The sequence below is a fragment of the Astatotilapia calliptera genome, chromosome 19, assembly GCF_964374335.1.
Source record: "Astatotilapia calliptera chromosome 19, fAstCal68.1, whole genome shotgun sequence".
Classification (NCBI taxonomy): Eukaryota; Metazoa; Chordata; class Actinopteri; order Cichliformes; family Cichlidae; genus Astatotilapia; species Astatotilapia calliptera.
This window is the reverse complement of record NC_137440.1, coordinates 28,674,853-28,700,546: the sequence shown is the minus strand read 5'-3', so window position 1 is coordinate 28,700,546 and position 25,694 is coordinate 28,674,853. Positions and strand designations below refer to the sequence as shown.

At 41.3% G+C, this 25,694-nt stretch overlaps 2 protein-coding genes across 5 annotated transcripts; one reads left to right on the top strand and one right to left on the bottom strand.

The window, feature by feature from the left end:
* The first annotated feature begins 38 nt into the window (after positions 1-38).
* LOC113012083 (ubiquitin carboxyl-terminal hydrolase 42-like) lies at positions 39-6,925 on the top strand. Of its 4 annotated transcripts, XM_080294001.1 has the most exons (8): positions 39-1,630; positions 1,878-4,139; positions 4,260-4,309; positions 4,401-4,483; positions 4,759-4,899; positions 5,138-5,238; positions 5,419-5,584; positions 5,680-6,925. In XM_080294001.1, exons 4-8 carry the CDS (start codon positions 4,475-4,477, stop codon positions 6,499-6,501), a joined length of 1,239 nt encoding a protein of 412 aa, XP_080150127.1. In that variant the 5' UTR covers positions 39-1,630; positions 1,878-4,139; positions 4,260-4,309; positions 4,401-4,474; the 3' UTR covers positions 6,502-6,925. The 4 variants fall into 4 exon arrangements, with proteins under 4 accessions (XP_080150127.1, XP_080150126.1, XP_080150124.1 ...); XM_080294000.1 differs by having other exon boundaries at positions 1,878-4,309; XM_080293998.1 differs by having other exon boundaries at positions 1,878-4,483.
* Positions 6,751-25,367, bottom strand: LOC113012559 (cytohesin-3-like). Its single transcript, XM_080293701.1, has 7 exons — positions 25,302-25,367; positions 20,722-20,822; positions 15,178-15,211; positions 14,874-15,028; positions 9,310-13,079; positions 7,346-7,441; positions 6,751-7,270 (listed from the first exon to the last, which is right to left on the bottom strand). The coding sequence occupies exons 1-5, from the start codon at positions 25,365-25,367 to the stop codon at positions 13,007-13,009; spliced, it is 429 nt and encodes a 142-aa protein (XP_080149827.1). The 3' UTR covers positions 6,751-7,270; positions 7,346-7,441; positions 9,310-13,006.
* Positions 25,368-25,694: the final 327 nt, after the last annotated feature.

Genomic DNA, 25,694 nt, shown 5'->3' with positions numbered 1-25,694 from the left:
AATGCTTTCTTATTTTAGGATATTAATATTGATGCAGTAGTTTAGTATTGGTTAAAATACCTATAAAGAGAGGTAGATTTCCAGTCATGATTTAACTGTTGTTTTAATAAAAAGCAACTGTGCGAAAGAGGTGGAAAATCAACACCATAGCTCAACAGTGTTTCAATATCAGAATCTGACATTGTTTCAATGTCAACAGTATTAGAAAATATAACGTTGAATCAATGTCAGGTTTCAACATTGATTCAACATCAAAACCTGACGTTTCAACGTTAAAAAAGGGTGCAAGAGTGACGTTAGGCCAACGTCACACTTCAACGTTGATTCAATGACATCACCTGATATTGACTCAACATTGTTTCAATGTTTCCTTGCTATCTGGGTAGGAGGAAAAAAGTACTTTGTGACTTTCATTGATGACTACTCCAGATGTTGTAAAGTGTATTTCATAAGAGAAAAAACAGAAGTCCTGAGCAAGTTCAAAGAGCTTGAAAGAACCTTCTCAAATGAATGTGGACAGGGAGTAATAAGACTCAGAACTGACAATGGTGGGGAATACACATCTAAAGAGTTTCAAGAATATTTGAAAGCTCAAGGCATCCACCATGAAATGACTGTACCACACACACCACAGCAAAATGGTGTTGCAGAGAGAAAAAACAGAACTCTAGTGGAATCAGCTAGAAGCATGCTGTCACATGCAAAGTTGCCAAACACATTCTGGGCAGAAGCTGTTGCTACTGCAGCTTACATACAGAATAAGCTCCCAACATCTGCTTTAAAGAACGAAACACCCTATCAGAGATGGTATGAAAAAAAACCCAGACATTAGCCATATGAAAGTATTTGGTTGTGTTGCCTATGCTCATATTCCAGACAGAGAAAGAAGCTGGACAAAAAGGCAGTGTTGTCGCAAAATGTGCAACAACAGGGACTGAAGGACTAAATACTAAAGGAGCAGTATCAGTCCAAGCCTAGTTCTAGTTGCAATGAAAAACGATCTTCCCGAGACAGGAAAAGACTGTACTCTAGCTCTGGCAGAGATAGAGAAAAACACTACAGGGATAGGAGTCACGAACGAGAAAGCGACGATGATCGTCACCGGTACAGACGGGACTACAAAGACAGTCACCACCGCCAGTACAGGGATTGTTTCCCCCTTTCTGGACGTTACTACAGGGAATGGGAGGCCGATCGTCACCGGGAGCAAACCTTCCAGCACCCTCGGGAGTGTGATCGCGACAGGTGCTCTAACCATTACTACCGCTACCGGTCAAGAGAGGACATTGACCATGAGCGAAGGGGATATGGTTACTCCCACCGAGAGGAGTCTCGTGGCAGTCGGAGGTGGTTGCAGGATAGTAAAGACTCCTGGACAATTAAGGATAAGAGTAATGGCAAAGAGAGAGAAAATTACTCCTCAAAGGAAGGAAATTTCTCACCTTCTACAGCACCAGAAACAAACAAGTTCAAGGGCTCGCCTTTCCTCTCCAGACAAAGAGGTTCAAAATCGCAAGAGGACTCTCAGCAAAGACAGGGACGACAGCTCTGAGGCCCGCCACACTAAAAAACACAAAAAGAGTAAGAAAAAGAAGAAATCAAAGGATAAAGACAGACACCATGAGAGTGGGTGAGTATTGCCATCTTTCTCTCGATCCTTTAATGAAAACAGAAGGAAATGTGTTTGTTTTAAGCTAGATTTTTTTTGAAAATAATATGGGGTTAAAGCTCACTATCAGTATTAATATTTTCTTAAAAACGGAAAGAATTTTCATCATTTTATTGATAATGGGTCACTTTTTCTGTCTTAGGCTGGCCGTAAAGCTTGAGATCTTGGTTTTGTTAAACAATGTGATTGGTTCTCTGTCATCCCGTAGAAGTTCTGACGGAGATTCAGACAGAGCTGCGGAAATGAAGAAGAAAAAGAAAAAGAAGAGACATCGGGACAGCGATCCCGAACTGCACAGCCCAGTGCTCTGAGCCAGGGCCGTGCAGAGAGGTTTAAAGGGGCGGGTGCTTAAAGCTAAAAAGGGGCACATTGAGCCAGGCTGAATAACAACAACACACATTCATCAAGAATCTAATATGGGCAACAAGGCAAAGCAAACGTAGCCGATGTTTTACCTGATGGGTACAATGTTGCTGTTGAGGGGTTGCTGTGGATAGTGCTGGAGGGCAGGGCTGTGTTGATCTGAGACTGTAGACATTAAAAAGTCCATAGGAGAGATGGTAGCTGATTAAACAAGTGTCATGAGATAATAACTAAATGCAAAGATTGGTGACAACGCTTAGGCTCTGCCTGTGAATCACTCTTTGCTTCTCTTCTTCCTTCCATCCCATCTTTTCATATATCACTCTCCACTTGCTATGTGAGAACAAGGCACAACTTGCTATTGCAATAAACTATAATTTAATCATCCACACCTAACAACTCCAGCACTTAATCTACAATAAAATGATGAGAGAAAAATGTTATAGCACTGCCTTTAGTAGCCTCACACAGCTCTGTTTCCTCCTCATGTCCTTACCAGGCATGTCTGGACAATGTTATATCATGAGTAATATTTTTTTTTAAAAATCCATCTAAATAAAACACACACATGCACACACACAAAGTGACATTTTAGACCTTCTTCAGAATACTGTATATACTATGGGCATCATGGTGCTGATCCAGAATCCTTACATTATTATTTATTACTAGAGCTACAATAATAAAGCAAAGAGGAGGGGGAGTAATAAATATAAAATAATGTATTTATGATGATTCCATTTGTTTCACTATCCACTCTGTGCAGGGGCAAAGCTTATTACATTTTTAAACTATAGAGATACAATCATTTTACTGCTGTAAAATCCAACTTTTGTCTTATTTAAAATATAAATCTAATATAATCTGCTTCTTAATGTATGTTCTTTAAAATACAGCGTGTGTTTTTTAATATATTATAATTATAATAATTATTATGTGGACATGAATATTAGATCGTTTTTTAGTGAAATATAATCCCTCCAGAAAGGCAGGAAAAGCCCGGAAACTTACTTTAAAACTAAATATGTTCTAAATACTTTAAAACTAAATATGTTCCCTAAAACGGTGACAGAGCTACAGACCCATGACAGCCTTACACAGGTAGCCAGCAGCTATGACCAGCACTACATGTGCAGTTAATAAAAGGACAGGTAATGTTTGTCGCGCTGTTGCACACACAGCACGCTCGTTTGTCAGTTGCAACAAGACAGCTTACCAACGTGTACGTTGGTAACCTGCGGGACCAACATCACCCTGCGCGCCACCTTTTCCATCTGCTGCCCTCAGGGAGAAGGTACAGGTCTATACAGGCCAGAACATCCAGACTGGCCAACAGCCTGTATCCACAGGCTGTGAGGCTCCTGAACTCTCTGCCCCCCTCTCACGGACAATAACCATATCCAACTTCTTAATAGCAATGAACTGGTCTGCATTGGTGCATCATATCTTTATTCTCTTCCCCCTCCTGCCCCCCCCCCCCCTCTTTCTTAAATAGATAACTATCATATCTGATATCATATCTCACAGTACAATAATATTGAATGGGTTGCATTGTTGTATTTTGTCATGTTTCTCAGGTCTTTGTCTGAATTTCTACGAACATTATTGCTAAGGATTGTCTTATTGCATTGGAGTCACACTGGGTTAAATATGTACACTTGGGTTTTAAGGGGTATTTATTATTTTCTTCTTTTTTTTTGGGTTGTATGGAAGCCCCAAACGCAATTTCATTGTTCTTGACAATGACAATAAATAAATAAATACTAAAAATACTAAAATACTAGTAATAAGATAATAATCCTGGGTGCTACACACTACAGTGTACGCTGTACACCTAGTTACTGGTTTTGTGGCATCAGTCTGTATGGAAGAAATATAGTAAGTCTGTGTCTCTGAGTTAACTTGTGTTTCTCCTACAGCTCCGGACCGCAAAATATGCGCGTGCTCTTTGTGAGCTCGTTCCCGGCTCGTAACCAGCGCGTTCTGCCGTCAAGGGCGATCATTGGTTAAATGTAATCATGTGACTGATGTACGGTGGCCCCTAGAGACAAAGCACGTACAACCTCTTTCATCCATCAAGTGTTTGGCGGGTACCTAAGATCCAGAGGTAAGTCACTGTTTTTTAAGGTTTGATTTATTTTTCTTTTATTTGTCTTTTTATGTCTTACAGCTTGTGTGATACTCATAGCACTGATTTCTGTTTCTGTTAAACGTTTAAACTGCAAAGCTGTCTCAGATACATTTGACCCTTTTCTGGATATCACTCTGGAAATTAAGGTAATTGGACAACATTCAAAGTGACGTTGCTACTATGTATTCTCTGCATTATGGAGTGTGAGGTTTTTCCTCTCTCTCTCTGTTCATATAGACTGCTCCAAATGTCTCCAAAGCTCTGAAGCAGTTTGTCAAGCCAGAACAGCTGGATGGCGAAAATGCTTACAAATGCACCAAGTAAGTCAAAGAGATGCCAAACCATGATGAATGTTTGTTTCCTTCAGGTGCAAAAAAATGGTAACGGCCTCAAAAAGATTCACAATCCATCGCAGCGCCAATGTGCTCACCCTCTCACTCAAACGCTTTGCAGACTTCAGTGGAGGCAAAATCACAAAGTCAAATGGCCAATAGTGTCTGCTTAAGTCATAAAGATACATGACAGATGCTTTGTTTTATTATAAAACAGGATATTTGCATGTAATGTTTGAAATTCTTTGTGTGGTGGTCATCAGGATGTGAAGTATTTGGAGCATCTGGATCTGCGGCCCTTCATGTCTCAGTCCCACGGGGAGCCCCAGCTCTACAGGCTGTATGCTGTGCTGGTTCACTCTGGATTGAGTTGTCATGCTGGACACTATTTCTGCTATATTAAGGTACTGGCTGTGCCTGAATCTGTTTGAATGCTGCTGTTGCTTAGTACAAACAAACACACACCATAAACAACACATTTAAGCAGAAAACTGAATGCAAACAGAGAAAAATACTTTGTATGCATTGAAAGAAAGAAAAAAAAAAAAGACCCCTATATAACCATAAGATTCTTCTTTTTAGCTCAAATTCAATTCAGAAACTGAATCTGCTGTGTCACATCTCTCTCATTCTGTCTCACAGGCCAGCAATTTGCAGTGGTTTCAGATGAATGACTCGTCCGTGTCAGTCAGTGACATTAGGACCGTTCTCAACCAGCAGGCATATGTCCTCTTCTACATCAAGTGAGTAAACATCGGTATTTTTAAACATTCTAGGCTTATTCCTTCAGTAGAACTTTTCCCATCATTATTTAATAATGTAGACATGTTTATTCCCACTTTTCTTGTAGAAAATGTATTATTATAACCTAATGTTATAATGTTGATGCTTTGTCATGGTTAATATTCTTTCCATGTCATCAGGTGCACAGATGTGAAAAAAACTGGGGACTACAGCCACTTGAACCATAACGCTGGCATATCTGGTCAGTCATCTCCCCGGCCGGTGGTGATCCCACGCACCATCGCCACCATGCATCAGAACAGTGTTGGCTTCATAGGTCCCCAGCTGCCACCACACATGAACAAGGTACTTCCTCACCTGAGGGTACTGATAATGTTGTTTTTGTTAAACCCAGTGTTTCTCTTCTAAAAACCTGTTGTTGTGACTTCTTGTTCCTTCAGAGTTCTCTTCATGTTAATGGATCTCTGAGGGACTATCCCACAAGCTCCAAGCCCAGCACGGTGGGGAAACCAAACCATGGACTAGCTTCTTCTGCTTCCCTCTCCCACTCAGTAAGTCAGCCCACAATGATTCTAGACAGCGACAAACAACAGAAGCTTTCATTTTCAATTGGGCAAAGCAAACCGAACCGCCCATCTGCTTCTTCCTCCTCTTACTGCCAGCCGTCCTCCGCCAGCAGCTCCTCCTCCTCCAGCTCTTTGTCCTCCTCACAGTCTACCTCAGACATCCAACCAGACGTTCGTTTTATTCCACGTCCACTAAACCAAGTCAGCGGCATGCCTTTCAGTAATGGGGATCAGAACCCTGTAGGAAACGGGGCGTCCTTCCTGGTGCCGGATAGCCAAGAGGAATCAGACCAAGAGAACTGTGACACTCTGGATAACGGCAGTTCATCCAAGTCTCATCCTAATGAAAATAAAGACACAGGAAATGTCTTTGATAATTCTCCCAAAACCGCCAATGGGGAGTCAGGAGTGCACCATCACGGCAATGGATTAAATGGACAAGCGTATGGAGACTTCAAATCCAGCCAAAATGGGCACCACAATGGTCATCACAAAGTGAATGGACACAGCGGCCCTGACAAGGTAAATCTTGTCTTTATTTTTATAAGTTCAAGGGCTCCCCGCCACGGGCTCACCTTTCCTCTCCAGACAAAGAGGATCAAAATCGCAAGAGGACTCTCAGCAAAGACTTTTTTTTTTTTTAAACAAAGTTGCAAAAACTTAACTCAAGGCAACCCACTGCATTTACGTTTTTAGGTTCTGATGGATCACTTATAATTTCAAGTTTAGGAGAAAAGTTGCTTCAACTAATGTTTTTGTGTTTACAAGATTAATAACTGCTTTTTCTTCTCATATTTTATTGTTTTAAGCAATGTATTTCCTAAAGTTTACACAAGGTATTAGTTTTAGTTTACGCAACATTTTGTTTTGCCAATCAATTTCCTAAAGTCTAGAAAAAGTATCCTTTATAGTTTCCCTGTTGTATTAATGAATGTTTACACAATGTTGATTTTCAAATAACTTTATTGTATTCAAACACAATTGCACCACTGACAATGTTTTGAGATGAGCCATTTTTAACATACTGACAACATTCAGCCACAAATAAAGTCCTTTTCCCAAAGAAAAAAAAAAAAAAAAAAAAAGGCCAAATTCTTGTAATAAATGTTACAATTTTAAAGGTGTGGTATTGTCAGACAGAATATCAAACCTATCTTGATTGATAGTCACTAACAAACAGATTCAAAACATCAGATGGCAGGATGTGAACTCTTCTATCTGGTTTCCATACAGCAAACAAATGTGTACTTGAGTTCTTTGGGAAACTCCATGTTGAGTCCATAAAGTAGGCCAGGTAGGCAAAGGCAGTGGGAAGGTCTGGCAGATCATCAAGAATAATGTTCTCTTCCAAAACAATGGCAGTGTTGACCCCTGTGGACTGCGAGTTGGGTCCCACGTAGTCCTCCAGAACAGTGAGGATGCCCACCGTAACACCTCAGGTTGCCCTCTCAACTGGATCTGTATCCTATGCAAAATTAACAACAGTACATATAAGTCTCTGTAAACTAAAACTGAAGATTGAGTAGATTTGCATACTCACCAGACATGTTAAGAAGAGTTTGGTCTCGTCGTCGCGAACAAATATCAGTAACCCTTCCAAACTGATGGTTCGTTGATGCTGGACTATGTTTGAGACCTAAAACAAGGAAATCAAATAAGACTCAGACTCATTTATAAACCTACCATTTTGTTTTTAAAACACATTAAGTGTTGTTGCTAAAAATACAGCCTTATAAAATAAGATGTTAAAATTAGTTATTCCAGATAATTGCTCATGGTTTTGTCAGTGTTTTTAAAGTAATTTTGATGCACAACCAATGTAGCACACTTATGACAACATTTTTTGAATGCATTTATAACAAAAAGTGGAATGAGAGTTGAACTCTCCGTCATGACCTGCCATCTGCCAAACACACAACGCTGCTTGTTAGCTTATAATCCCCATTCAGGAGGACACACTTTTTGAAAACTAATTTTATATCAATTTGGGAACTTCATGCACAAGTTTTGCAAACAAAGTTATATGGTACTATTTACCTAAAAATGCAGCCAAGGCCTCAGGCGTTTTTTATATAACCATTTAAATCTATTTACAAAACAATCAGGTGTTCTGCATCAAATAAGAAGGCACACAAATTATTTGTGCCAGTCCAAGAAAAAAAAAAAAAAAAAAAAAAAAAAAAAAATAGTTTGTGTTCAGTATAAGACAGGAGAACACCAAAGGCCTAAACCCTGCAGGTCTGGCAACAGGTGTATCAGTCCTGTTTTCCATGTGGGAACAGCGTTTACAATGGAATCTGCTTTTGATGGCTTTTTTTGAAGCAAATGTGACATTGAGCAGTATAACTGACACACAATACAAAACAATAACTACACAACACAGCCTCCAAACATGCTAAACGTCACTAATGTCTCACATATGAAAACTCGCGCTCTCTTTCTTTTGTTCGCCCGCTTTCCGTCGCGGGTGTCACTCCTAAAACGGCCCCTTCTTCCTAAACAACCAAGTGCCACATGTTGCCATATCATTTTTGATTGGCTGACATGGTAAACTCTAACACCAATAGGGAAGGGGTTTTTTGTTTCGCTTTTTTTTTTTTTTTTTTACTCGTAAGTAGAGTGTTTGCTAGCGCGGTCGTAGAAAACGCAGTTTTTTCCGTTCTTCTCGCTGTAAACACCACTGTTTTGTTAAAAAACACATCGCGTGTATTTTTTAATCATAACTCTGGTTTTACGTGGCCTATCGACACAATTCAAAAACTGGTGTATAGTTTGAAGTCCGCACTTTCGACCCAAGTTGAAATAGAGACTGAGTTGCTGCATCGTCTTAAATTGGTCATGTGATTTTGACGTGCCCCCAGAGAGTTAAAGTCTGTTTGATATGACTCTTGCAGACTCTAGTCTGCCTTCGTATTTAAAATACCCCCATATTTACTGCTCTGCTGCTTGTGCTCTGTAGCTGCTTCTCCGATCTTCCTCTCCCTCCTGTTTGTGTGTTTGGTGGAGCTCGCTGGCTGCGAGGACTCCACCACACGTTTACACAGAAACTAAACCACATTTTATTGGCTAAATATGCTTTTAACAAATTAAACGACATGGCAGCGTGCGCCCCGAAATTATTTTTTTTTAATAAAAAGCGGCGGGCGGGCGGGGGGGTTCGCCGCCGTTGGTCGTCAGCCATGAGCGAGCTAGCCTATTTTGTGGGGGGTTTTCGTTCGGTGGTATGTCGGCCACAAGCCGCACTTAATGAAATACACGTAGGGGGTGTCGCGGAGGCTTGTCAGACATGAGCGCGCCTGTTTGGTAGGGATGCTTGTCGGATTTTCATTGTTTTGTGACATGGCGATTTTTATACGAAAACTTTAAAGCACTATTTTATGATGGAAAACATTCAAGTTGCTCACGAGGGCATTCAAGCAGCACGATTGAGTAAAACAGTCTAGGGGGAATCTTAAATGATGTAGTAAACACATATAAATACACAATAAAAGAAACATTACTTGCCTTAAGAAAGTTGAGAAGAACGACCTTAGCCGCATCCAGCTCCTGGTGTAAAAAGCCTCGTGTTCGCGTTAAAGCAGACGGCAAGGTGGCTTTCAGTCCTTGCAAAAGTGCAAGTAGACCCCGTAGTATCCAAAAATATGAGATGCACAGAAAGGCGCCAACAGCTTCAACTCATGTAAAACTTGAATTCATTCATTTTGCCAGCAATAAATTTCAGCTGAGACCAACTTTTGCTCCAAAACGTTAAATGATTAGTTGAAACCCTTAATGTATTTGAGTTTATGGGGCAACTCAGCTTTTATTGTTGAATTGTGAAAGAAATGACTGTAAGCTCAGCAATTGCAAGTTTGATTTTTTACAGTGCAGGGACGACAGCTCTGAGGCCCGCCACACTAAAAAACACAAAAAGAGTAGAAAAAGAAGAAATCAAAGGATAAAGACAGACACCATGAGAGTGGGTGCGTATTGCCATCTTTCTCTCCATCCTTTAATGAAAACAGAAGGAAATGTATTTGTTTGTTTTAAGCTAGATTTTTTTTGAAAATAATATGGGGTTAAAGCTCACTATCAGTATTAATATTTTCTTAAAAACGGAAAGAATTTTCATCATTTTATTGATAATGGGTCACTTTTTCTGTCTTAGGCTGGCCGTAAAGCTTGAGATCTTGGTTTTGTTAAACAATGTGATTGGTTCTCTGTCATCCCGTAGAAGTTCTGACGGAGATTCAGACAGAGCTGCGGAAATGAAGAAGAAAAAGAAAAAGAAGAGCCATCGGGACAGCGATCCCGAACTGCACAGCCCAGTGCTCTGAGCCACAGAAACAGAAGCAGCGAGGAAAGGGAGAGCCGCAAGCGACACCACTCTGACAGAGACTTTGAACATGACAATGGCTTTCCACCGGAAAAACGTCGCTGCACAGACTACGCTGACGGCAGCGGTGGCCATCTACTACCTTCCAATCATACCACACCGGCAAACTGTTCAAGTTACGGCCATCTCAATGGACAACCAGGTATTTATATTTAGTCTCCAAAATCACAGGAATGCTGAATTAAATGGTGCTGATGAGCTAGTCCAATTTTAAACCATCAAACCCTGTTTTGTAGGTTACAGCCAAATCAGCGGCAGTGGATTTCCCAGTGACCTGAAACAATGACTCTAATAGCTACTAATACTTTCTCTTCACTAAGACCTCATCTTTGTCATTTCAGATCCATCAACCGAATTTTAACAACAGCAGAGGAATGACATCAACTTTATTGACGTGGTGCTTCTTCATTAGGAATAAAGTGTTTTAAAATTTAAACTATCCCCCTTTCTTTTTCTTTCTTTTGTTTTCTCAAATGGGCTTATTTGCTGTAATTTCTCCTAGCTATCGGCTAAAAAGAAACCTGTTGAACATTTATGATGAAGAATATTAATATATACTTGTATGAACACAAAGCCTGGAGCTTAAACATCTCAACTGCTGCTCAGTGGAACTCAGGACTTGGAAAAAAACGTGTTAACATCAATCACAGAAATCCACCTGCTTCGAAGAGGAACGAAACAAAGGGAATGTGTCACGGTCCGCTGTGGCAGACCGTGTGGAGAGTGTGTGGAGGACTCAGGTGCAGACACAGGCGAGGACACAAAACTCAGTTCGAACGAAAAGCGAGCCTTTATTGTGGCTGATGATACGGAGTGCAAACAAGGCAGAAGCGCAGTGACAAGACAAAACTATAACCAAACTGGGAAACTGATGCTATGATAAACTATGAAGACACAGAAAACCATAACTATGAATACAAAGACTGGCTGTGAAAACATGGAGGGTGGGAACACAGACGACGCGACACAGACTGTATGAAACACAGAGACTAAATATACATGAGGGATGATCAGGGGAACTGGCCACACATGGGAGCACAGCTGACACACATGAACCTAACGACAGGAGAAGTGAAACTAAATACCCTGACATTGAATACAGACTTTCAAAGTAAAACAGGAAACATGGAGATTAGACATGACATGAACTAAACATAACCACGCAGACGTGACGCATGAACCAGGGAGACTTAGTACAGGGGAAGATGACATAAACAACTAAGGAACAAAGGACTAAACAGCAATCTCAAAATAAACTAGATGAGCTAAACTAGGGCACAAATGAATACAAAAGATACATAAAACTCAAACACTGGGTTGCTCGACCCAGGACCATGACAGAATGACGTGATGCCCAAGAGGACTGAAAGGCATCGGAAGTTTAAGATGTCACCATATCTACACAGCTGCAATGTTTTACTTTATTTCTTTCTTTGATCCCACTGGGAGCCGTGAAACTAATGGAGTTTTTGTTACATACAAACACTTTTCTAGCTGTTTGGGCTCAGCTCACTCCTAATTTTCTCACAGCACTGTATCCATGTTTGAAATAACCAAAGACCTGGTAAGTTTGGAGAGTCGAGCACTGCTCGCTGAACTCACATGCACGCAAAAAGCTGTTTTCTTATCAGCATGTATTTTTTATTCAAAGTATTCGAGAGCCATTTTCCTGCACAAACGCCAAACCGTGCTTAGAGCTGAAAGCTGCGCCCGTGAGGAAAGTTTTGGCTTTGTGGGGCGGTTTGATCTGTCTGGGGAAAACGGTCCTCAAGATTCCAGTTAGAGCATTCACACGTATTCCAGCAAATTCCAGTATCTTACTTTGAAAGGGTTTGTCCTAATTCTCTTTCATATTACATATACTATCTAAACCTCAGTAATAACAGTGTGAGGGGAAGCTGCACAATGACCCTCTTCCACTATTGTAAACTTGTTAGCTGTCAAACTAAAAATGAGAAGAAAAAAAAATGAACAGGTAAAGGCTACAGCCATTATGATTTCCACACTACGTGAACACAATACAGAAAAAACAAAACAGTATGTAAATTATATACTATACATGCATAATGTGAGTCGGGGGGGGGGGGGCTGCTTTTTTGTGAAAAGATGAGAAAATAAATACAAAAGAAACGATCGCAGAGGTGGATCTTCACTATGTGAGTTAATATGATGCGTTACTGTGTGTGTACGAGCCCATGTTGAGTATGTTTGCATATACAGGTACAGTCACTTAAAGGCTACATTAATCAGACCAGCTGACTGATGAGCTTGAGGCTTTCTGTAGTTGCGAATTATCTACAAAATATTGTTGGCAGTTGTCGAAGGAGGTGAAGGTAATAAAACGCTGAGACCAGACAAGTTGGTCTGAGTGGCTGGGAGCTGAACATTCAGCTTTCAAATCCTCCCAGTGTGTTGCAGCACCTTATGTGTCCAGCAGGGGGTAGTCTCACATTAGGGCATGACGAAAAGACTAATGATTACAGCTTTGGCCATCTCCAGTTACATGAAGTCCTCATGCTGTTCTCCATCGTCGTCTAGTGTGGTGAGAATTTACCTTCTTTTTTTAATTATATTTTTTGCCTGTAGCAGACTGAATTTGAATCTTTAATTCCCAACAGCCAAGAACTGAGGTGCAGACAAATCTTCAGGCAGAAGTAGGGATGATCCACGTCAGTCCCATATGTTTTACTGCATGTCCCGCAGGGCTGACGGAGAACGTATGAATCGGACGCCTTTGAGACTCTTAAACACACACACATACACACAAGGATTCCTCTGATGACAGAAATGCTGCTGACACTTGACGTAAGTGAGGGGGAGTCATCATCATTTCTTGTTGGCTATCCTCCTCTTCCTGGTGGCCAGCATGTCGTAGAAAGGATCCCTGATGATGCTTGCTCTGTGGAGGACAGGAAGGAACAGATTTAACAACGACAACACCTATTTTTAATATCAGCAAAACTGCTTCTATCTAGTCTGTCTGTGTCAGCCCTGCGACAGGCTGATGGTTTTTCCGGGATGTACCCTGCCTCTCACCCCATGACAGCTGGGGAAGGCTACAGCCCCTCCCATCACCTTGAACTGGATATCTCTATCCTATCCATCCTGTTTTGTCTGTATAGTTGAAATAAATCACCCATCTACAAGTTCATCAGCACCAAAATCTGGCACTTACACTGAACGCTGTTCTTCACACACACACACACACACACTCGCTGAGCTAGAAATCTGTGCGACTGATAATTGTGTATCTTAGTTCAGTGGAAGTCAAATATTGAGTAACAGAATTTTAGGATGGAGCAGACATGCTGCAAGCTCATGAGCTTTTAAGTTGATGTGCATTTTTTCTTCTCCAATATTTCAGTGAGGTAGTTGCTAACTTTGCGTGCATTAAGCACTGCTGTGCTGTGAAGGTGAGAGACTGAACCAAAATGAGCTGCGGGCTGTAAAGTCAACACAAGCTAAAAAAAGCTCCAACACGTCACGAAGCAAAGTGGTACTGTGGGTGAAAGTGCGAATCATGTGGGTTTGTCACAATGAGCATCTTTCACCTCGCACATGTGATACGGAGCTGCCATAAAATTGTAAAAATTACAACTTCAAGTTTTTCCATTAACGCAGCTGCTCGTCAACCACGGCGTATTTAACTTGGACTTCTATAGCGGAGTCACAGATCGCTGATGGGAATAACGCTGAGTAATTAGCCGCTTTCCCACCACCATGACGGCTGACGTGTGCAAGTGCAGAACAGTTTCTACAACAGCAGTTTCCAGCCTTGCAGGTTGAATCAGGGCCGGACAGTGTGTGTGTGTGTGTCTGTGTATAGTCGCGTGCTTGTGTGAAATCTGCTGACCACAGGACAGTCTGCCGCCCCGGAGTGTGGTTGCGGCAGCACAGCTCTGCCCCGCTGAGTCTAATGTGTAATCATTCCACTGCCAAAGTGACAGGAGGAGACTTCATGATGTGCAGCCACGACAAGCCAGCAGTCCCCCCCCCCCCATGTGAAATTTTCTAAACCAAGAAAATTAGCAGTTTTCAGTCTATTTAACCATACCCCAGGCCATGCTCACCAAAATAAGATTCCAGTAACTCACCCTTAAACCTTCCCCACTTTCATCAAACATCTCTCCACACCAAGGGCTTTTAAATCTCATCAGGGCACGGGGAAGATTCAGCAGTACAATTTTTCGCCTGATATTGATCGCACTGAAACAGAGCCGATCATAACCAGCATGCTCGAAAGTTACCCAGTGGGTCCAATTTGCAGCAGCACCTCCACTCCTCTCTGTGTTTAACAAGTGTTTGGATGGGAATGCATTAAAACTGTCATTATGTTTTTAAGTGTACAGCAGTGCGCCGAGTCTGAGCAGGTGTGTGTGTGTTCCCCCCCCCCTTTCTTGTTGCGCGCTAATCAAAGGCAAGTGTGCTTATCCAGCAGAGCAGACATCACCTCCGAGTGTTATCTGCATGGAAGTGTGAGAAAATGAGTCAGTTAGTCACCAGCCTGCGTGTGTGTGTGTACTCAAGCCTCAAGCATAGTTATGATTAAGCTCGCAGCTCCGTGTATGTGTGCGCGCGTTTGGGCTTCTCACAGTCAAGGTCAGACATGAGAAAGTCCCACATGGGAGCAGGCAGGCGTTGGCTAAGTGCCCTCTCAGTGTAAATGGATCCACACTAACGCAGCGTCTCTTACTTGATGGATTTGATCCACTCTTCTTTCTCCTCCGGGGTGGGGGCAGATATCCTGTACACTACGTGGTTTCCCTCGACGACGCGTCCATCCGCCTCCGTTTTGCAGGCCTTGATTACCTGACCTTTATGGTTGGGGTTGTAGAGCTCAAAGCAGTTCTAAAGAAAAATCATGAAACTGTTGATTTACATGATGAAAGAATCCGAGAACACATTGTTTGTGTGTTTTGGATTTTTTTGGCAGTGCAAAGGTATTTAAATTTAAATGAGAGGAGGATTTATTCGCAGGGACAGGAGGTGTTTCTTACAGGTTTTCTCGGCTCATCCACGAGGCTCTTTATCCTGAAGAGACCCAGAAAAACAGTCCTCAGTATCACTTATTCATTTGCATGCACATCATTTTACCACCACATAAAATGAAGACAATAATCATATCTATGTGCAAATGAAGTCACAGTGACAAAAGATCCGCCTGGATCATTGTCACATCACCTGTGACACCTTTAGCCTTATGCTGTAGCAGCTAGCATGGCTGCCATGACCCAGTCACAGACTGTATATAAAAGATGGATGTAGCCTCCAATTTTTAAAAAGTAGTCTGGACAGAAACTAACTATTTGCTAACCTGATTTATGAATTCAATAAACACCGTTCCGGTGAGTTTATGGTCTCAGTTGCATGTTTCAGGTATGATTGATATAATATGATGTTATTCTATAAATTATGGAACCATCATGGTAAAATAGATGATAAAGCAGGGCATGATGAGATGTGATTGACAAGATGCTTCTGGACGAGTGTTTCTGAGCCAGATCCTCCCAAAAATGACAAAAACCAAAATGTGATTTTTATTTTTTTTTAATTATCCATCTTTCATATACAGGCTATGCTGGCTGTCTTGTTTGTTGGTGGGACAGAATATGATTCATTAAAAAAAAAAAAAAAACAAGAATTTGTAAAAAACGTAATTGCAAACAACCTTCACACTTTTATCATCACTGGTAATATTGAAGACATTTAGTATTTTTTGTTTTCTAGCGTGGAGTTTTACAGTTTCAAATAACAAGACCTCAAAAATATGTGTGTCACAAAAATTTCCCAGAGTTTTTGATGCAACACATTTGCTATTTAGTTGCCATTTTTAACCTTTATGTTAAGTCTGAATGCATCTAAGTAAAAATCAAGGTTCGATTAAAGCACTTTGAAGGTTTTTAATTCATCCTGGTCACCCAAAGGAGATGTAACCCGACTCTCTCCATCCCCCCATTGTGTCTGCGGGGCCAGATGTGTGTGTGTGTGTGTTGTGAGAGCTCTTGAGGAACAGCCCCATGTCCTGCTTGTCATCTTCCTTCTAATAAGGTGGCAAAGCGTGGGGGGGAGGAAATGTCCTGGGAGAGCTGCTCACAGCTGGCTCTGCGTATGCCCCCCACCACAGAAGGCGTTTGTATGTGCTGAGGGATTCATGGTCGTGGGCTTGAGGGAGACACTTGGCTTATCCGGTCGTTAAGTCTGACGTCACTAGCCGTGTCTGGACCTAAACTCCGCTGCAGGTCCATATATCAAACGATCACTATGGCATTACTGAGAGTTGAAAAACTGTCTAAAGTCTTTCATCTTTAATAAAATGATCAGCGTTCTGCTCTACCAGGTGTAACAATTGAGTTTAGCATCCAGGCATCCATGAAAACGGAATTTATGACATTTAACGGAGTTAGAAGTTAGCAGGAAGTTAGCTCGCTAGCTTCTATCTAAATACAATATAGCATGTCCTGACTGCAGGGTTTTGGAAACAAATTAAAACGTACAGCTCTGCTATCACTTCCAACATAAATGAAGACAGAAAACTAAAAAGCAGTGACGTTTGTAGGGTTACTGAAGTTTGGCTAGCTGGTATATAATGATGTGCTACGTGACCGCTAGCGACACAGCTATGTTAGGATAATATAAACAAGCTAACTATTTTCCCACTGGATAAAAGTAGCGGTAATAAAAGCCGAGGGAGGTCAACAGTGATCACTGACTGTTTTAGGAGCTTTTTGAGATCAAATAGAAGAAAAGCACACCTTCACCATTGTGCACCATGAAATGGTCAAATTCTGTCCTGACACACACACACGTGCACACACCAAATTGCCTACTTACTGTTGTGTATTCAAAGTAATAGAGGCAGTTGTCAGTCAGAATAAACCACCTCCTCTTCCACGTCTTCACTCGGCCACCTGCGAGGGAGAAACAAACAGCGTATGACGGTAAACTGAAAAGGTGAATCTGTTCGTGTATGTGGAAGCTAACCTGCTTTGTTCCACATTCCACATCTGGTTCTAATCAACATTTCCCAGCATTATAAGACCGAATCAGACCCTTATCCCTCAATCCCTTGGGACCGATGCCTGCAAGGGCAATGGTCTGGAGGGGAATGAAGGTGTTTCTCCTACAGGAGGAATCACAGACACATACGAACACATACATGCGACAGCTAAGAGAAGCAGCGCCCTGACCCGATTTGAGAAAAGCCTGACACTTTTTAAATAGAAAGCAGCAGGAAAAAAATAAATAATGGCCTGTGATTGTTGCAGTGACAGTCTTGGAAACATTTTAATGCATCCATCTGCTTGCGCTTGTCCTTTTCAGGGTCGCGGGGGAGCGCTGGAGCCTATCCCAGCTGTCATAGGGTGACATTTTAATGCATTAATGCAAAATATAAGGAATTCCCCACAATCTGTCCATCTAGCTGTGTCATTGAAGAAAAAATGGATTATTGGGAACATGATAAACAATTTATCTATGTAATCAAAAAATAAAAACTTAATGGGACTTATGTCAACATATAATCTTCATAATAACTTGTTTGCTGACTGGATGAAATGTGCACAAAGCAGCTGTCACTGATGTAAATAAATAACGTAATGCTTATGTGACTCAGATTATCATCCTAACACCCAGTATGATTTATTGGACTAGTTAACGAAATAGAAGTTTTACTCTGCTGCAGTCCAGGGAACCACATGTACACTTAATATACAGAGCTATCATCAGTTTGTTTTGTTTACAGAAAGCTCAAATAAATGTAGTTTTTATGAAAATTTGTTGCTATGATTAAACTTTAAGAGTTTGAGTTGGTGGATGAATGGATGGGCTGGAGCCAATCCCAGCTGCCATAGGGCACGAGGCAGGTACAACCTGGACAGATCGCCAGCCTGTCGCAGAGCTAACACAGAGAGACAGACAACTGTTTGCACACATTGACAACAATAGGAAATTTAGTATTAACCTAACCCACTTGCATGTCCAAAGAGACACACACACACACACACACACACACACACACACACACACACACACACACACACACACACACACACACACACACACACAAAGGCCTCGGCCAGATGGCCTAGACCAGGGGTATTAAACTAACATTTGAGGAGGTCCAGTTGGAGAAAATCTTCTCAAGCAGAGGTCCGGGACATCATAATGTCTAACTTGCGTTATGATTGTGATAGAGAAGCAACCTTTTTTTTTTTTTTAATTTATATCTGAACTTTTGAACAATAGACTTTCAAATCAATGAAAATACAAGTTAAAAACATTTCAACAAAATTTATTGTTAACACTGAAACACACAGTAGGCCTACATTAGATATAGGGCTGCTGTTTAAAATGAATTAGAGAAAATAAATAAACTGGCTAAATTGTGCATCTTAAAACAAAGTGCTTAATTTCAGAAAAAAAAGTTTCCCTTTTTCTTTACATTTTACATCTCGACTTAACAGTCTCAATACATTTTCAACAGATAACATCAAAACATTTTAACAATTTTACAGTTTCTCTTTCTTTCACCCCCTTATATTCCACGTCCCCACTTTCTGTTGTTCAGTGAGAGAATTGAGCTTTAGTTTGCTCTACTAGGATTTTAAATCTGGGCTGGAATGGTGTCAGGGCCATTCTCATACACATGTGTAGGTGCTCATTGGTGAGCCTGGAACGATATTTAGTTTTTATTATGTTCATTGTGGAGAAAGCTGCCTCACAGCTGTATGTGGAGCCAAACATGGTCAAGATGTACAGGGCTACTTTCCTCAGATTTGGGAAAGCTGTCTCAGAGACCATTTGGGGCCAGAAAGTGGCAGGTTCAGTTCTTCCAAACTGCTCTTTCAGGGCCACATCTGCTTGGAGATCAATCAGTTGCATTTGAAGAGGCCCAGCATTTGCCCACTTGAAGTGCTGTGTGACTTCCTTTGAGAACCCTCTGACATCAGTGATGGCAAATGGGTTCTTTATGAACATTGTGAGCTGCTGTCCAAAGCTGAAGCTATCAAAACGTTTGCTGAAGTTTTCAATCAGCTTATCAACAAAGTCAACAAAAGAGGACACATCTCTCTGTCCCTGAACCTGTTCCTTCACTGTTGGGAAGTGTGCATAGTCTCCTTGCAGGTCTTCTTTGAACACTTCAAGTTTCCTCTGAAAGCAGCAGACAGCTGTCATCAGTTCACAAATTGTCCTTCCCGTGCAGGGAAGAGGTAGAGAGCATGAGATGACCCGTTCAGCTAATCGGTATGAATCACGATGATTCCTGGCATCTACAAACAATTGACGTTCTATTGACGAGTAATTTGGCCTAACCTTTTGGGTGACTTGCTGATATTTTCATGGCTGTTATATAATTTTATGCTTCCTTTCAGTGAAGTTGCAGAAAGGATTCCAATGGTTGTGTGCAGGTTTTGAAGCTAATGCTACAGCTGATATTGGGCCAGCTCATACAGCTTTTTTTGGTATGGAAAAGGGCTCTCGTAAGAACGAGCTTAGCTGTGTCCTTTGTGCCTTCTCAGTAGCCACAAGAGGAATAATACAGCCAATCCCCACGCAGAATGAGCCAGATCATTGACCTCTGACTTAACTTCGAATAAGATAATCCATCACATCACATTGCTTATACACTTATTTTCCCATTTACAGCTATGATACAACAACACAATTATATGAGCAGGTCAGCATGTTCAAGGGCCTGTTGTGCTAAGGAGATAATGGCAGCCAGTGTCAGAACGAGGGCGCTCGGTGATGAATTGAGCGGAGGAATGAAGACAAAGTGTTACCTTCCTCCTAATACAGAGATTTAAAGAGGGCGCAGCCATCACAGAGCAAAATGGAATAGCAGAACGAAGAGTGAAACAGAGGTCAGAGAGAGGGAGGGAGGAACCAAAACATGGGAGGAAAAAAAAGAGAGATAAAAAACACCATGGCAGGAAGATGAAGAGAGAAAATGCAGAGATTACTATAAAATGAGAAGAGAATAGTAGACAAAACAAAGAGGAGAGGTCACAAGCTGATGGATAAAGACAAAAACAGACATGCTGCAGGTGCACCACAAATTTCCTTTGAAACCTTTTGCCAAGGCCAACTTAGTTTTGCCTAGCTCTTTGTTTCCTTGTGATCTCACTTGCCTGACAACCAAGTCTCCCCTGTGTTTGAAGCTCATGCTGCCCGCAAATCTGTCTCGCACCATCATGCTTCCACCTTCAGCACGATCAACCCCAGCCCTCTACATTTGCTATTATTTTGCTTCTCCAAGGTTTTAATTATTCTGGAGTGAATCTGGTGAAATATTTAATCGAGTCAGTCTACCCTAGGTGCTTAACATTTATTCTTGCATGCTCGCATGCGACAGCGGTAACAGGCAAACGTCATTCGTTGGTCATAGGCACCATTTTTGTAGTTTTTTGTGGCACCTCACTATGTGATGTCTATCACAAATTTATGTTAATCTATTAACAAAAATACAGCACACGTTTGCAACTAACATGAACCACCATGGTGAAGGTTAATTTTACACCTCTGAGGCGCCCCATACATACCGAGCTTTAAGAGCCAGCCTTCCCTGTCGGGGTTGAAGAAGGTGTGCGTCAGATCGTTCCCGTCGTCTAAATAAAATAAATGTCACCGCACAGCCAGGAAACTACCCGTCAGCTTGCTGGTCCGTAACTACGCTTCTCTGCGCCGTGTCAGCCAGCGTGCTAGCTAGCAAGTAGGCAAGCTAGCTAGCCGCACAAAATGCTAGCACAGTTCGATAGCTACGTTTAGTAGCGGTTTTAGATACGGGCGGTTGCCCGGGACGGCATCACGGGCATCGGTTAAAAAAAAAAAATTGCTCGTACTCATGCTGCCCCGACGTCAGCCAGCGCATATTGGGAATGGCATAGGCACCGATCGGTTTTCTATCGCCCATTTGCTGGGAGTAAGGGCGCCCTTCGTTTGTGAGGTGCACCTGCTGCTTGCGGCGCAGAGAGAAGAGGGCGGGGCGGCGGGGGATTCTCTGACCGGCTGGAGCAGCATCTAATAACCAACTCGCAAAATAAAACAAAATAAACACAAACCAACAAACACGAAAACACCAGACATTATAATACAGACTTATAATTTGCACCAATGTTTTTTCGAAATTCTATACACGAAAAGTGAGCGCGAGAGCTCTCGGTGCGCCTGCTTGCTGCTGAAGTCAAAGTAAACTTTATTGTCATCTCCGCTACAGACAGTCCAGTATATAGAGACGAGACGACGAGGCTCCAGTTACAGCAGTGCAAGTAAACAAACAACATATATAAGAAGAGTAAGAAAATAAATGTACACTTTAGGACTCGGGATAAAGGGATCAATAACAATTTAAAATTTACAGTTTGATGATTTAAAGTCTCACCCCGTCGAAAGGGGAGGGGGGCCGGCTGCTTCCAAATAGAGCGCATTTCATTCATAATGATGTAAATCCAAGCCCGTTATGTATTCATGATTTGAATCCTGGGTTGTGTGAAATCCCAGAAATACACCTTAGACAAAGTGAATCTGTGAACTAAGGTGTCGGTGTGTTAGATCATGTTGTGGTGATCCTTGGGTTGAGGGATGGGTGTTCATACTGCAGTGCAAAATTAAAACCAATGGAAGATGGACAAGAAAAGTTCAAAGCCATCAGGTCCTCAGTTTAGAAAAAAGAGAAAAGAAGAGGAAGAGAAACGAGCAAAAGATACAGGTAAGCAGATGTGTGATTGGATAATGGCAGGACATCCTGAAACAATCAGAATCAGAATACTTTATTAATCCCTAAGGAAATTATGTGCATTACAGTTGCTCCAAGAAGAAATGGTAAAAATAGTAACAGTAACGGACTAAACTCCAAACAATACATTATGTTACAGATTTTAATATTAATTAGTCAGTGTCAATTGTTGATTTGTCCTGTTCTCATTGTATGACGAATTATGATGGCTGTTTGGTAGCCGTTTGCGTACCATGCATACTCTCTCTCTCACTTCATATATATGTGTGTGTGTGTGTACAACAGCTTTATGTTAATGTACAATCCTTAATATGTTTTATCTGTGTGTGTGTGTGTGTGGGGGGGGGGGGGGGGGGGGGGGGGGGGGAGGCAGCCTATTTGGCGCCCAGGGCGCCAAATAGGCTAGGACTGCCACTGCTTCCAGTGACAACATTGACATCTCAGCTGCCTGTCTTTTTGTCGGTGCCACTGTATCCAAACTACATATCAGAGCAGGTGTCACTACCACAGGTGTCACTTAATTCAAGAGTGTCCCTTTCACTCTTGAATTAAGCTTCCACTCCTTTGTCTTTATGAAGACGTCCTTGCAGCATTCCCAAAATCCATTGCAATGTCCATCCTCCTCTTGTGTCAGGAACGAAGATCCTCTGTTATTTATATTTAGCAGTTAAATAAAGGCTTGATTTAATGCAGTGTTCTCAGGTCTTCCTTTTCCTTTCTGTATTTTCCATTTGAAGTCATGACTCTGGTCGATTTCTGTGTGTTGTAGCAGTATCGCCTCTTGATTCAAGTGTCCATATCTTTTGCCACAAATCCTTCGCTGTCTTTCTTACCAACAACTTACCATAAACTTTTCAACAGTTTCCTCATTACCTTTATAAACTTTAGCTTAAGGCTGCCTTCCACACCATCATCGGCAAGGAATCCCACAGAACAGCAGATTAACTAGTATATACACACACTCCCTCATGACTACTCCCTCCATTTTTAGATCCATCAGTAAATACCGACATGATTAAAATAATTCTTCTTTACATAACTGGAATTCTTTCTTGTTTTTTCTTCTTCTTTGTTCTTGCTTTACCAACCGACTTATTGGTGCATTAGCGCCGCCTGCTGGATAGAATTTAAATTCAAATTTTATCCAAATTCAAATTTTATTTGTCACGTACACAGTCATACACAGTACGATATGTAGTGAAATGCTTGGACAACTGCTCGTGACCTAAAGAAAACAAAAAAGGAAAAGGCTATGAATAAGATAGGAAATAATAATTTATAATAAAATAATTTAATATAAAAATAAAAGATTTCTGGGTTAATCTGCTTGGGGTCCCCAAATGTTCCATTCAGCCTGTTTTGCCATACTTTTCCAGAATTACGTTGACAGAATTTAAAACAAACAAGCAAACAAACTACACTGATTAAGGACTTATATTCATTTATCTATTTTATTCAGTATTAGCATAGCCTCCATAGCCTTCTGTTGCTATAATGTAGTGTTTTACTCATTTGCCTAATAAGTAAGAGAACTCCGAGACACAAATTCCTTGGGGGCTGTGTCAGGAAGGGCATCTGGCAAGAAAATCTGCCAAATCAAACATGTGGAACTACCTGCTGTGGTGACATCTGGTGAAGGGAGCAGCTGAAAATAGCTCTAAATGAGCATAAACTTTCTCTGCTCAGTAGTCTGCTTATGCTTCCATCTGTTAACCCATGCCTTCTGCAGAGAAAGCATTAACAATGCACACCAACATCAGCTCAACACCACCTTGACAATGAGTGCAAGTAAACTACTGTAATCACTGTTTATGAGAGTAAAACACTGAGATTTTATTACTAAGCACATGCAGGTTTTTTGTGATGAAGATTTTTTCGTGTGCATGAATGAGCTGATTTTCCAAACTGTATCTTTAATCCCCCCTTAACTTTAGAAAAAACACTAATTTAACCCCTAACCTCATGTCCTGAGGTATGTATCAACTTCCAATGTGATGATGAGCAAAGACTTTCTCCTTCAGACTAGCACACAGGTGTGGTTCATCCAACAAGATCATAGAGCCATGCCCAGAGACCATCAAAGTATTAATTATTTCTAGGGCTACAGTAAAGTGGAGGTGGCCTCCGATGTGGCATAGGGGTGTGGTAAAGAGGTCCACATCAGGGCTGCTTGTAAATCGACTGAAGCAGAACCACCAAGGCCCAGAGGCTGAAGATGTTGCACAACAGCAGAAGGCAGTGCAGACAAAATGCACAGTACAGTTTTCGCTAACATAATTCAGAATTTCTTACAGCAACATTTCGGTATGTAGGATTATTAAAGGTGGCCAGAGTTGAGCCGCCAAGTGGTCAAATCCTGACCAATGGATGGCTTTGGAAAATGAAAAAAGTGGAAATGAAAGGAAGGCCTCCTCACAAGTATAATTTGTGTCTCATTTTAAAATAACCCCAACATGCTCATTATTTATAAAATACAGTATCATTTGAGTTGTTTTTCTTTCCTTTTCAAATAAAACCAAATGTAGTCAGACAGTAATACTCAATAAAACAAAAACAGCAACCCTTACTCACAGGGGGACACCACAACCCCACATGTTTGAGTTTTACTCCAGATGTCCTTCCTGAAACAAGCCCAAAAGGACTGTTGTATCCAGCATTGAACTAGGGAGCTTTTGCACATCAGGCATGTGTGTATACCACTAAACTACAGAGCTACCAAAATCAAACAACCAACCAATCAAACCAATAGACAAACATTCTCACACTTGCATCCATAAGTTTTAATGACACTATTTGTGTTATAGTTGTGCCTTTGTACACCAGCACAGTAGGAGTGACTGAAGTGCAGGTCAGCCTTAATCCTTAAAACTTAAGTCATTTTATAAAAGTACTAAAATAACTGTTTAGGAATTGCATGCACACTGACACATTTCCAGAGTAACTGGATGAACTCACAGAATTTGAAACATAAAACAGTTTTTAATACTCAGCCTTTATTGCAGTCGCCTTCAGATCCTGCTTGTTTGTGGGTCTCTACCCTCAGTTTTGTCTTCAGTAACTGAAAAGCATGCTCTTTAAATCAGGTGACTAACATGGCCACTAAGAACATTTCTTTGCCTTGAGAAACACTTGGATTGCTTTTTCAGAATACTGTGGAGTTGCGTCCAGTCAATTTTAGAGCATTTGTCTGAATCTTAGCAGAAAGTACAGCCCTGTACACTCCACACTGGCTACGTCTTCCATGCCATAACATTCCCTGCGCTGTGTTTGACAAATAATCTCCTTTTAGAAATCTTATCACCTCATTTTGATTTTTCGCTTTAGTCTCATTTGAAGTTTTCATTTCTTTTTATTGCAAATGCTGCATCTGCGATGAAGGTGCTTTACTCTGGTGAAGAAAGCTTGCTGCTCTTCTAGAAGCCCATGCACTGCCCCATGCAGTCCTTCTGTCATCGTGATTATGAGATGATAGTGAGAAAGCCCCTCTTTGAACCAGTGCTGATACAGGGTTTCCTCTCATCGCAGTGTGACTTGTGAACAATGCTGGAGTTCATATTTATAATAGATGAACAGGAGCTGCAAGCAGACTCGCTTACACGAGTATCATCTCCGCGCTGCTTGAGCGAAGGAGTTAACACATTATATATTTGCTTACATTTGATTACTGAGCTAGAAATAGTCACGAATCAACATCTTATGCATTCTACTACTTTGTGTGTGTGTGTGTGTGTGTCCGTGCGCGCGCGCGCGTGTACATCCTTTGATAAGAAAACTTAGAAA